Here is a 13645-nt window from a genome sequence, read left to right on the forward strand (position 1 = left end):
CTTTTTCAGAGTATAACGTGGAGAGTACACCTAAATTGCAGGGAGGCTACAGGTCATGCTGCTGGGAAAAGGTCTTGTCCTTCGAAATGGTAACCCATCACATTTATTTTTTTTTAGAGAGATTGAAGGAACAAATGCTTTAGGGCAGGGATGTCCAGCCTGCGGCTGAACACAATCCCAATCTTACTTAACTGCTTCAGTATAGGGCAAAACTCCCTTCCTGCTCAGGCCAATTTTCAGCTTTCAGCGCTGTCACACTTTAAATGACATCTGCACAGTCATGCAACTTTTTGTACCCGCTTTCTTTTGGTAGCATTTAATTACCGCTGGGTTTTTTATTTTTTGCTAAGAAAACGAAAAAATACCTAAAATGTTTTTGGGAAAAAAAAAAGTTTTTCTTAGTTTCGGTCAGAAAATTTTGTAAATAAGTAATTTTTCTCCTTCTGATGTGTGCTGGTGAAGCGGCACTGATGGGCACTGATAGGCTGCACTGGTGAGGCGGCGCTGATGAGGCACTAATATGCTGCACTGATGTTCGGCACTGATGGCCACAGACTGGCATTACTTGCGGAGCACTGTTAGGGCTGCACTGTAATCAGGGCACTGATCAGTGCCCTGATTACCTTTACAGTCTCCCCTGCGAGGAGATGCCACTGATCGGCTCTCCTCACCTCATACGCTGTGTGTGGTGAGGAGAACCGGTAAACGGCATTCCTTTTTTTTTATGTAATTGGCTGTGATCAGACACAGCTGATCACATGGGTAAAGAGTCTTGTCATTGGCTCTTTACCAAGATCCAGGTCCATTAGGACACGGCACGCCTGTGATCACCACGCTGTGCCCCGACACTGGGCCAGCGTCATATGATGTTGTCCCAGAACGAGAGGAGATCCCGCCGCCGTCATTTTACTATACGGCGGGCAGGAGGTGGTTAAAGATGTTGATTTTTTTATTTTTTTTTTGTAAAAATGGTGTTTACACTTATGCCTCGTTTCCACTGAGCGGATCGGGTCGGTTCGGTACGGTACGCTAATTTGAGTGTTTCTATTATGAAAGTGGCCCATACAACCGAACCAAACCGCACCATTCCTGGTCCTGCTTGATGTAGGGCCATAGGAAATGGTACGGTTAGGGCAGAGCTACTGGCGTCACACGATAGATTCCACTGATTGGCAGACAGGAAAACTTCAATGCTCACGTCAAATGAAAGAGCAAAACAAACACCTCATTTGGTGTAAACCCCGCACGGCCCCTGGTGGCCCGACTTGCAGTGGAAACGCTCACCTGAATAGACCGGACCATTCTAACCCTTCCAAACTGTACCGATCGGAACCGTTCCGCTCAGTGGAAACGAGGCATTAGTGAACACATGTGGCCAAAGAAAAATTTGACAGTCTATTTACTGGACTTTTATACATTTTATGTTCCCAAAAAAATATCCCATTCTTCATAACCACGCCTTTTCTACAACGCCTATGTTTGTGAGCTACTATTTTCAAAGATAAAGCACATGGAGGTCAAAATTAGAACCAAAATATCTGATGAGCACCCTGAGAATTCATTAGGAATTGCTACTTCATCCAACCAACCCAGATATTGATGTGTTAGTTTATCAAACTGTGTCAAATATCACACTAGTTTAATGTTGCCCTCTTCCTTTTTGATACAAAATGTTACTAAAAAATTAAGTTTATTAGTCAGATAGGTACATTATCTAGATCTGTGATCAGCCCCACTTTTTCTGCTGATCAGCTATCCTTATTAGTGTATTTTATGTGTGGCCCAAGACAATTCCTCTTCTTCCAATGTGGCCCAGGAAGGTCAAAAGATTGGACACCCCTGATCTAGAGCAACTTGATGCTGCAAGTTAAATTAGTGAACTGCTCATGCTCTCCGTGAGACCCTATTCTTATCTTTGACTGCCGAGCTGCATGCCTATTCTGGGGCACTGAAGTTTAACCCATATAGCTTCTCTGCAAGTAACTGCTTTGAAACAAGTTTCCAGCCTGAGTGGTAGAGAATGACTATTTTATATATAGTTTCTAAAGACTGTCATACGTGTTTTGCATCGCAGCCATTTCCTGCTGAATCATTCCAAATTCAAGCCATGGATGCCCCTGTCGGCACCATCTAGCTCCACAAAAGTTGATTGAACAATTGACATATGTTACAGTAGCCAGGTGGAAAATTGTTTGCCCAATGCAGGCATGGCTAGTCTCCCTTTGATCTCCTTTTGATAGAATACATTGCAGAAGGAGTAAGCAGAATTCTCATTATGTGTCAGTTTCAGATTGTAGCCTTATTTATATCCTTTGATATTCTGTGATTTTCATCATTGGCCTGAACATTAAACAGGCTGGTTTTCTTTTCCATAAGCTTGGATACAGGGCCATTAAAATATAGGTAGCTGGAGAGGTATTTTGGTACCAGAATTAAAATTGGGCTAGCAGTGGAGCAGGAGTTGTAACACCGGAGTCAATTTTAAGGCCCCTTTCACGCCGTCCGCTCCGTCGACAGCCTCCGTTTTTCTCAGCCGGGGTTCGATCCACACAGAGCAGAGATGGAGCTGTCGGGTCCCCGCTGTCCTCTATGGGGGAATCTGAACAGACTGCCTGTCCATTCTCATCCGATCCCATCCGATCCGCCAGACGGATGTAAAATGGGGTTTCCATCTGTCCGGATTTGACGGACAGGATCGGATCGGATCCGCTGCCCCATAGAGATGCATGGGGCATCTGTTCAGATCTGCCTGAAAAACTAACAGGCGGATCTGAACGGTCGGTCCGCATGTGTGATAGGGGCCGAATACAGATTTCTCATCCATGATTTGGGGTGTGCGTAAATGCTACATACACACAGGTGATATAGGCAGAACCATGCCAAGAACACGTGGCTCTATGTAAAGAAAGTGAATAGGCCTCCATGGTGAGTGCTGGCCACGATAACTTTGACGTAATGGAGAGAGAAGTGAGCACTGTTGGTTCAGAACACCTTTTTAGCCTTTGACAGATCAGTTTTGTTGGGTGCTTCGCTTGCTCACATCAGGCCTTGTTTGGCTTTCTTGGCAAGCAACTTGGCACTATATTCTTTACGTTACAATACACATCAGTGAACTTTACCACTTCATCATGTTCTCCCACGTCCTTTGTTTGTATAGGTGAGCCCTGCTTTCCGCCTCAATACTCAAGTTTATTTTCACATCCCCAACTATAAAGTCTCCCTCTGGGCCTGTAACAAATAACAGGATTCTGTAAACACTTGGGCTGAGTGGATGGTGTCAGGCTTTACACAGCCACGTAAATAAGCATTCCGCTGCCCTGTAAACAAAGGAGACCGCACACTGTGATTATCTGCTGGATTTGGCCATTGCAGGAAGATCATTCCAAGTTATCAGCAAATTCCTTTTATTTTTCTTTGTTGCCACTGAAAATAGCACCATAGATAACGTTTCTTTATAATTTAATGAATACATTTTACTTCAGATTCAAGAATTTTTTTTTTTTTTTTGCATAGGGCAATATATATGAAAAGTTCTTACAAAAGTTGTTTGCAGTTATTTTTGACAGTGATTCGTTGTGGTCATCATTTGTTCTGCCTGTGTATGGCTAGAATTTCTTGCAGCAGGCAAAAATTGGCTGATTAAACCTGTAGAGAACGAAGATAACATGCCTCTCTGTTATAAACATCAGTTCCTTATTTTTTGAAAGTCTGTTTGGCTAACTGACAGTCTAGACCAGGGGTCTTCAATCTATGGCCCTCCAGTTGTTCAGAAACTACAATTCCCATCATGCCTGGTCATGTCTTGTGAATGTCAGAGTTTTACAATGCCTCATGGGATGTGTAGTTCCGCAACAGCTGGAGGGCCAGAGTTTGAGGATCCCTGGTCTAGACAAATGGTTGCCACCTTTCCTGAAAAATACCAGCCTTGTGATCTCTATTCTATTGATAACATTGACACCATGTACCGTTTTCTCCGGTCAAAAGATGACACATCCAGGATCGCGTATGTAAATAAACGGGCTCCTTTAGTTATTTCCCTGCCCTCCCTGAAATTGTCCAGTCCCCTCCCTCCTGAGGCAGCTGGGTATATAGTGGATAGGTAGCTGGATAATCACTACATCCATCTCTAAATTCTATGCATTAAGGTAAAAAAAACCTTCATGCAGCAGTACCTGAGCCTGATCTCGATCCAGTGATGTGCACGAGAGCAAAGGCACTCTTGGCTCTCTCCCTCAATGGCTTAGAAACTACAGCAGGAGGCAGTGGCTCCTGCTGCTGTCCACCACAGCCAGTGACATGACACACTCTTTGTACCTTTTGGGTACACAGAGTGGAGCTTGGGAGTCAGCATGCATGAGTGCCCCCATAGCCAAGTGGCTTGCTATGGGGGCACTCAGCGGGGGTGGGTCAGGAGCGCAGGTGAGGGACCCGAGAAGAGGAGAATCGGGGCTGCTCTGTGCAAAACCTTTACACAGAGCAGGTAAGTTTAAAGCGGAGTTCCACCCATTTTAATAAGTTGAGATGTACATAATCCCCTTTTAAATATGTTTTTTACCAATGCAAACAATTTTTTTTTCCTTTTTTTGTACGGATATACCTTTTTTCTTCTTTATTCATCCACACTTCCGGGTCCTGCTGTCTATAGGCGATTACGTCACTCTGCGATTTGCAAGGGCTCCTGGGATAGCGGCTTCATGTATCCCAGCAGCCCTTGCGAATCGCCTAGTAAATAAATCTCGCGTTATTGCCAGACCGGCACCAGCTGTACTCAGGGATGTATTGCATTCAATCTGCGCTCCGCCTCGTCTCCTCTCAGTGAGCTCTACGGAATGTAATGCTTTCAGTCCCCGGTCACTGAGAGGAGGCGGGGCGAAGCGCAGACTGAATGCAATAAATCCCGGAGAACAGCTGGTGCCGGTACCGGTCTGGAAATAAACTAGGCAATTCGCAAGGGCTGCTGGGATACATGAAGCCGCTATCCCAGGAGCCCTTGCAAATCGCCGAGTGACGTAATCGCCTATAGGCAGCAGGACCCGAAAGTGTTGATGAATAAAGAAGAAAAACTGTATCTCCTTACAAAAAAAATAGTTTGCATTGGTAAAAGCATATTTAAAGGGGATTACGGACATGTCAACTTAATAAATGGGTGGAACTCCGCTTTAAATTGTTTAACCAAATGGAATTTTAACAAAAAAGAGACTTTACAATCACTTTAAATTGGCTCATTTCTATAATTCACAAGAGGATTTCTTGGCTCTTCCTTTATCTTACCTTCAAGATTGAAAAATGCATCATTGCTTTTCAGGCACTCATGGTTTATCCATTATATTTCGATCTAGAGAATGTTTTCGGTTTGTTTTTTTTTTTCTCTGGAGTTCTATTTTAATTTATTTAAATCCAGCTGAACTTCCATGTCAGTTGAATTGTGCTTGGAGTGGCTAGATGACTGAGTCTTTTTAGACTTAACAATTTTGTATAGTGTCTATTAATATTCAGCATTTGTTTCCTGATCTTGCCAAAATTGGGACGTCTGCAGATGTTTGTAGGCTGACAACCATGTTGACTGTTTTAAACCGATAGGCTATTGTTTCTCAGGAAAAAGAGCCAGTGTTGTCTGCTGGGCTCTGCCATGCAGACTCGTAGGATACAACTATATATATCACTGTGCTTCTTTCTGAGAAAAGGATTGTATTGCTTAGCCCACTTGGAAGCATCTGACTTATGTCTGCTGTATGTGGGCAGATTTATAAATAGGTGCATACATTTTCTGCTGCTGTCTTGTCATTTAACATTTTTTCATAATCCTCTTTACTCTGCGCAGGCTCTCTCAGTACCCAGTGTGATAACTATGGACGGTGTAGCTGTAAGCCTGGGGTGATGGGTGAGAAGTGTGATCAATGCCAACCTGGTTTTCATTCACTCACTGAGGCTGGATGCAGGTATCAAGCTCATAGGAAATAAAGTAGAAAACATTTTGCCCATTTGGCTGCTGCTTATGAAGATGTTCTCAGGAATCCTAAGGTTTTCTCTTTTTATTTTGTTCAACAGGCCGTGTGCTTGTAACCCAGCTGGAAGTACAGATGAATGCAATGTGGAGACTGGACGCTGCGGCTGTAAAGATAACGTAGAGGGCTTCAACTGTGAAAGGTAAGTGTGGCCAAACTGGTGGTATCCAGTGGTATCTTTTTCTGCTGGGCAAATGGTTGGCTATAGGCTGGAGTATGAATAAAATGTACTGGTATCCCAAAGATACACTGCAGTCCAATTTGAACTCTCAAAGTGGCTCTAAAGTCTAAGAGGTTTTTTTGTTTTTTACCTTAATGTGATTCTAAAGGCTCAAGGTTTTTTTACCTTCATGCATTCTATGCATGAAGGCAAATAACTCTGTGCAGCAGCCCCTTCTAATATTTACCTGAGCCCCATTGTGATCAAGCCATGTGCACAAGAGCCTCAGCTCTCTGGGGACTCGCCCTCATCGTCGACTGAGACAGAAGTGGGAGCCATTGGCTCCTGCTGCTGTTAATCACAGCCAGCGAGCCAATGAAGAGAGAGAGAGAGGGTAGGCATGAGCTGTAGCTCACGCAGAGCAGCGGCTCAGAATTGACCTTCAATGGGGGGCCCTCATTGTAAGCTGCTTGCCCTGTGGGCACTTAGCAGGAGAGAGGGGCGAGGACTACCGGCGTGGGATGCGAGAAGAGGAGGATTGGGGCTGCTCTGTGCAAAACCATTACACAGAGCCGGTAAGCATAACATGTTTATTTTTTTTAAAGAAAAAAAAATTGCCTTTAATATCACTTTAATGCATCGAAGGCATGATGGTGCATAACTCCCCACTAATTGTTTTGCCTATTCCCCTCATCCCTAAACATTTACCCAAGTCCTGGAGGTCGTTTTTCTCCCTTCTCTTCCTGGTCTCACAGGATAGACAGAGAGCAGTGGTAGCCATAGGCCTTTGCTGCTGTCAGTCAAATCCTGTGAGGAGAGAGCAGGGGGTGTGGCCAAGCCACAGTGTGTGTCTATAAGCACACATAGCCCTGATCAGGTGCTCACCCACACATGTGCCCCCATAGCACACCGCTTGCGATGGGGACACCCACAGGAGGGAGGGAGCAAAGAGAGCAGGTTTCAATAAAAAATAAAAAACAACACTTTAAAGTTGTTGTAAAGTCAGGTTTTTTATCTTGATGCATTCTATGCATTAAAATAAAAAGCCTTCCGTTTGAAGCAGCCCTCCTAATACTTACCTGAGGCCAATCTAGATCCAACGATGATTCAGGAGTATCTCGGCCACCCAGGACTCCCCTCCTTATTGGCTGAGACCGCAGCGGGAGCCAATGGGGCCCAAACAGTTAGCCAAAGAGGAGCGAAAGTGGAAGGGCTGGTCCAGGCCGCACTTTCGTGTCTTTATGGACACAGGGAATCTCGGTTCGGGTGCCCCCATAGCAAGCTGCTTGCTTGCTGTGGGGCACTCAACAGGAGGTAAGGGCCAGGAGCACTGAAGAGGGACCCAAGAAGAGGAGGATCTGGGCTGCCCTGTACAAAACCACTTCACAGAGCAGGTAAGTATAACATCTTAGTTATTTTTAGGTTAAAAAAAATGAAACTTAAAGCGGAGTTCCGGCCTCGGGGGTCAATTTGAGCTAAAAATACCCCCGGGACAGTAAGGGCTAGTACATTCCATAATGGATAGCCTCTGAACTGTCCCGGGTCACACTTATCTGTAAGAAGAAATACTTACCTTGAAAATTTCTTCTCCAGTGCTGCCATCTAAGGTGTGGGCAGCTCAAGCTGCGGCGTCCCTCTTCGTGTCCTCTTCCGTGTCCTCTTCGTGCTGTCAGAGTCCCACAATGCACTGCACCGGCCCCGCTCGTCACTTGCCCAGAAGCTGTTTAGCAGTGAATACCGCACCTGCACCGGAAGTGACGAGCAGGGCCGGTGCAGGCGCATTGATTCCTGGGAGCGATGACGTTCAGCTCCCAGGAATCATCGCAAACCGGAAGTGACGGCGCGGGCCGCAGAGGGAGGAAGTGGAAGGAAGGTGAGTATTTTCTTCTATGATAAGGTAAGTGACCAAAAAAAGAAATCGCCATTATCCATTTCTTTTTCAGGTTCCCCTTAGCAAGCGGATGGCCCAAAATCTATTTTCTCTAGCGCTCATCGACAGACGTAGTCCTCGGTGATACACCACCTTCGGGTTATGTTACCTCCGCAGGAGCAGGACTAGACAGGAAATTAAAAAGCTCTGGCCACACCCTAGGGGCAGTCCCAGAGGGTATATCCTCTCTCTCTCTGCCTCAGCAAATCAGTTATTTTCTGTCTAGTTAGGAGTAAGGACCTAGATACCTTGCTGGGATCTTAGGTCCTGGCAAGAATTTTTTTCTAAAAGGATTTTTGGACAGCTTTTTTTCTCCAGTGTTCCTGTGAGATCTTCAAGCAAGAAAGCTGAACTGGGCGACGGGCTGGATGTTGAGATCCGGTGGTCACCCCAGTTCAGCCTACGAGCGCGTGCAGGCCATAGCTCCGCGCTGGGTCGGCCGCGACAAAGTCCCATTAAAAGGACTGAACCCGCGAGTTAAACGTCTCGCTGAAACGCCAAAGACCATGAGTCACGGCGTCCGTATCGGTCGACAGCCCTCCCGCCCCGGTGGAGAGGGGTACTGTCAGGAGTGGGTGCCCGCCTGGTTCCGGTATGGTGAGTAGTATGTTCCCCCTTTTTTCCCTGACGGGTTTTGTGGTGAACGCGGGCCCCTCTCTGTATGGTAAGAAAGAGTTCTTTCTATCCTATAACATGTCACAAATCCTCCTACTTTGAGTGTGATTTTATGTGTGCAAAAAGCCAGGAGGCTTGGTTTGGGAGCTAACAATCTATTGTATACATGTTTTAAAGATGTAATCTGTGGCATTCTGGGAATCTTATGGGTTAAGTATAAGCTACCTACCAGTCAGAAGCCATGGACATGTAGACTGCCTTCCAAGTCAGATCTCCAGCTAATAGCAGGCCTCCCGAACGGCCATGCGGTCCGCCAGGGCCGGTACCGCCAACCACGCCATATCCCCATGCAGAGAGAGTGTTGTGTGCCTGCAGCACACCGCTAGTCAGCACAGGCCGCCGCCGCCATTTTTTTTGCTGGATCGCACGAGCCGCCATTTTGGCGTAGCCTCGTGTCTCCAGCATGGGGGCGGCCATGTTTGAGGTGATTCTACACCTCGTGGAGCTTGGGGGAGGCGCCGGAAGGCGTGCAGAGGGGCGGAGCCGCCTCCTTTCTTCCTGGGCAGCCAGCCAAAAGACTTCCTGTTTGTCTAAGACAGCGCTGTAAGCTGTTACAGTTCAACTCTGAACATCAAGTGGTGAGCCTGGGGGTTTATCTCTCTCTCTCTCGATCGATAGGGATCCCTAGCAGGTAACACTAAGGGGTTTTTTTGTGGCGCTGAGGGTCAAAAAAAAAAAGTTTTTTCTTTACTTTGAATTATATCATCCAGGAAGTAACTGGAGTTATTATGGACCCTGCCACACATATTCCCCCACCTGTTTCCCTCGAGGGGGCCTCGGGACCCGCCGGTGCACAGAGTATAGAGTCATTTACAGCAATTTTGGAGTCTATGGTGGCTCGGGTGGAGGCGGCCTGTCAGGGACGGGGGTCAAGGAAGCGACCCCCGCCTACCCCTATACTATCTGACACCTCTGACTCTGATTCAGAGATGGTCACTGCAGTTGCAGGTTCCTCTGCAAGGGCTGTTATCCCAGGTAAAGCCCCCTCAGACAGTGAGGAGGACGCTTCTTCTCCTGCTATAATTCAGGAAGAAGCATTGGTGGACGCACTAGTTGTGGCAGTGCAAGAAACCTTAAAACTTGAGGCTTTACCGGCAGAGGCAACTGAAACAGAGAGGCCTTTTGGGACTAATAAGCCCATCAAGACGGCGAAGGCTTTTCCTGTACCTAAATGTTTTGGTAATCAGATTAAAGGAGAATGGGAGCATTCTAAACGTACCTTTACTATTTCCAAGCGTATTGCTAGACGCTATCCGTTTGAGGAATCCATCATTAAGAAATGGACGGTACCACCAGTCGTGGATCCGCCTATTTCCAGGCTGAATAAAGCCACGGTTATTCCAGTGGAGGACACTTCGTCCTTTAAGGATCCGGTGGATCGAAAGATAGAAGCGGAGTCCCGCACTATCTTTTCTCTGATAGGGTCAGCATTTAGACCAGTAATTGTTATTGGTCTAGTTTCCCAGACACTTACGGAATGGGCGAAAATGGTACGCCAAGATCTTAGGGGAAAAGATATTCCCCAGGAGACATCTGATTTGATAGAACAGATCATACAAGGGCTACGGTTTATCTGTGACGCAGCCTTGGACACTACTCCCTTGTTAGGGCATGCATCTAAGTTAGCAGTGATCCTCAGACGTGTGCTGTGGTTAAAATGCTGGTCAGCTGACCTAGGTTCCAAAAAGACTTTGACCAATCTCCCTTTCCAGGGGAATCGTCTATTTGGAGCCAACCTAGATGAAATCATTAAGGATGCCACCGGGGGCAAGAGTACTTTTTTGCCACAGGCTGCAAAAGCTAAGGGACCTCGCAACAAGCGAGGACCTTTCTTTACCGCCCATAAAGGGCGCCCGGCTGGTACTCCCGGGAAAGGCAAGACTCCTCCAGGAGGGTTCAAGAAGGGCTGGTCGGACAAGCAGAGGACCAACCCAGCCAAACCCGAAGTAAAGGAGTACACAGCCTGAAGGTGCGCCCCCATCCGATTTCAGGGTGGGGGGACGTTTTCACCGGTATTCAGGACATTAGATCGAGCATCAACCACTACTACCGGTGCGATTCTTCCCTTCCAACATTTAAGTACAGGAAGCGGTAGTTACCGTTCCCTGTATAGATCTTTTCCTTTACCTTTTCCTAAGATTAGTCCCGATACCTCACAGGAATCGGATCTGATTGACCAGATAGGCCAAGTAGCCTCTAGTCGGGTGACTTCGGTCCCTGAGGTTCAACCAGAAAAGATCACCTTTCCTGATAACTATCAGGTATCTGATAAATGTGTGGGAACAGAAAACGACCAGACTTTCTCGGATGGTCGGGGCCAGATAGCTCTAGGGACGCCTGGTTCAGATCCAATCAGCGCCAGTGGTCCTAGAAATTCTAGGCTGGCCTCTTCAAGCCGGCCTGGCCGACTTGGACATGTTAGTCGCAGACGTTCCGTGGGAACTTCGTCTCAGGGAGTGTCTGTAGTCTCAAGGACCTATTTACCTTCGTGCTTTACAGTCGCTGGTTTTAATGGCCTGGCCATTGAGACCCAAGTACTGAAGGACAGAGGTTTGTCTACTTCAGTCATTCCTACCCTTATTAAAGCAAGGAAAGCGACTTCCAGCAAAGTCTATTATCACACATGGAAGACTTATATTGCGTGGTGCGAATCTTTAGGATTTCCTCCACGTACCTATTCGGTGTCTCGAATATTGGCCTTTTTGCAACAAGGGGTTGAGCAGAAGCTAGCCTTGAGCACCATCAAGGGTCAAGTTTCAGCATTAGCAATCTTCTTTCAGAAACCTTTAGCTACCAAATCCTTGGTGCGGAATTTCATCCAGGGGGTGCGGCACCTGGCTCCTCCAGTCCGCGCGCCCTTACCGCCCTGGGATCTTAATTTGGTTTTGTCGGTTCTACAGAAACCTCCCTTTGAAAACATCAGGGAGATTCCCTTGCTTACTTTATCCCAGAAGGTGGTCTTCTTGGTGGCTATTACTTCTGCTCGCAGGGTGTCAGAACTGGCTGCATTATCATGCCAGTCCCCATACCTAGTGATTCATAGGGATAAGGTAGTACTTCATCCTAAGCCATCTTTTCTTCCTAAGGTGGTTTCAGATTTTCATCTGAATGAAGATATTGTACTACCTTCCTTGTGTCCTCAGCCCAAGCATCATCGGGAACATGCGTTGCATTCCTTGGATGTGGTTCGGGCAATCAGGGTATACCTGAAAGCTACGGAATCATTCCGTAAGACGGATTCACTTTTTGTGATCACGGATGGCCCCAGAAAGGGTTTGCCTGCATCTGCCGCGACCATTGCCAAATGGATTAGACAAACGGTGGTACAGGCTTATTCTATTAAGGGTCAGAGTCCTCCGTTCCCTGTTAGGGCGCACTCCACTCGAGCGCTCAGTACTTCCTGGGCCTTTCGCCATCAGGCGTCAGTGGTCCAGGTATGTAAGGCGGCCACTTGGTCGTCGGTACATACCTTTACTAAATTCTATAAAATTGATGTGACGGCATCGGCGGATGCCTCATTTGGTCGCAAGGTTTTGCAGGCCGCAATTTGAGGAGACCGGTGGTCTACCTCGAGGGTTTTTTTCTGTTTGAAAATTTTTTTGTTGAGTCTCATCATTAAGGATGAGCATTGTAAACTTCTAGTTGGCACCGGTTGGGCCTTCTAGATTGGGATTTAATTTCCATTTTCCCACCCCTCAGTTGTGATACTGCTCTGGGACGTCCCGAAGGTGGTGTATCACCGAGGACTACGTCTGTCGATGAGCGCTAGAGAAAAATGGATTTTTGTAAAATCTTACCGTAAAATCCTTTTCTCTTAGCTCATCGACAGACGTAGTCCCCGCCCCTCTGTTTTGGAGTTGGGTTGGGTTAAATTCTCTAAGCACTGCTTTTTCACATAACTGATTTGCTGAGGCAGAGAGAGAGAGGATATACCCTCTGGGACTGCCCCTAGGGTGTGGCCAGAGCTTTTTAATTTCCTGTCTAGTCCTGCTCCTGCGGAGGTAACATAACCCGAAGGTGGTGTATCACCGAGGACTACGTCTGTCGATGAGCTAAGAGAAAAGGATTTTACGGTAAGATTTTACAAAAATCCATTTTTATCGATTTTGAGGCCAGGACTCCGCTTTAAGTATCACTTTAATATCGGTTTAAGCTGGATCTGTTTTTCGTTCAGCCACTGGGCTGAAGCACTTGAGTGTGGATGCTGCTGGGGAGCGGTCACAAAGATAAGGGGGCCTTTCAAAGCGAGGAATAAGGTAAGTATTATATTTCACCCTCTACATTTAATGAGCATTTAAGCCCTAGTTCTTTTTTTTTTTTTTTTACTTGTACCCAAAGTTGGGCTTTACAGTAAGGAAGTGCAATGTTCTGATATGTATGTATTTTATCTTAGGTGTAAGCCAGGATTCTTCCACATGGATCCAGCAAATCCTCGAGGCTGTACGCCATGTTTCTGCTACGGCCACTCTTCTGTCTGCAGCAGCGCAGAAGGCTTCACAGTCTCCACTATCACTTCCACATTTGAGATCGGTAATTATCTTCTACAGCTGCAAATTCTGTCACCTTCTAAAATAAGCAGAACAGTTAATAAAGACCACCTGATTCCCTCAGCTACTGTTTCACAGTAACCATTTCCTCTGTGCTTCTAGCTTTGGATGATTTTAGGCTTACACACTCTTCTTTGTACTTTTACACCGCAGCTTTTCCCAGACTTTGCCCACTCAAATTGCTCCTTAGATGTACTACATCTGATAGATACTATCTTGGCCTGAATCTTGTGTACTGGTATTGTTATGTCTGGATGTGGGATGCGGTTTAAAACAGGATAACACTTTGCTACTGTTTGAGTCTATCAAATGATTGAATCACAAACAG

General features: G+C 46.4%; 1 protein-coding gene across 1 annotated transcript in view; it reads left to right on the plus strand.

Annotated features, from left to right (window-relative positions):
* The window catches only part of LAMC1 (laminin subunit gamma 1), a 208627-nt gene that overhangs the window by 150106 nt on the left and 44876 nt on the right, over window positions 1-13645 (plus strand). Inside the window, exons 6-8 of the mRNA XM_082266581.1 lie at window positions 5822-5939; window positions 6049-6147; window positions 13164-13300. Of these exons, the coding sequence (XP_082122707.1) occupies window positions 5822-5939; window positions 6049-6147; window positions 13164-13300 (354 nt within the window). The remainder of the gene's footprint in view (window positions 1-5821; window positions 5940-6048; window positions 6148-13163; window positions 13301-13645) is intronic.

Source organism: Pelophylax lessonae (assembly GCF_965119305.1).
Source record: "Pelophylax lessonae genome assembly, chromosome: 8".
Classification (NCBI taxonomy): Eukaryota; Metazoa; Chordata; class Amphibia; order Anura; family Ranidae; genus Pelophylax; species Pelophylax lessonae.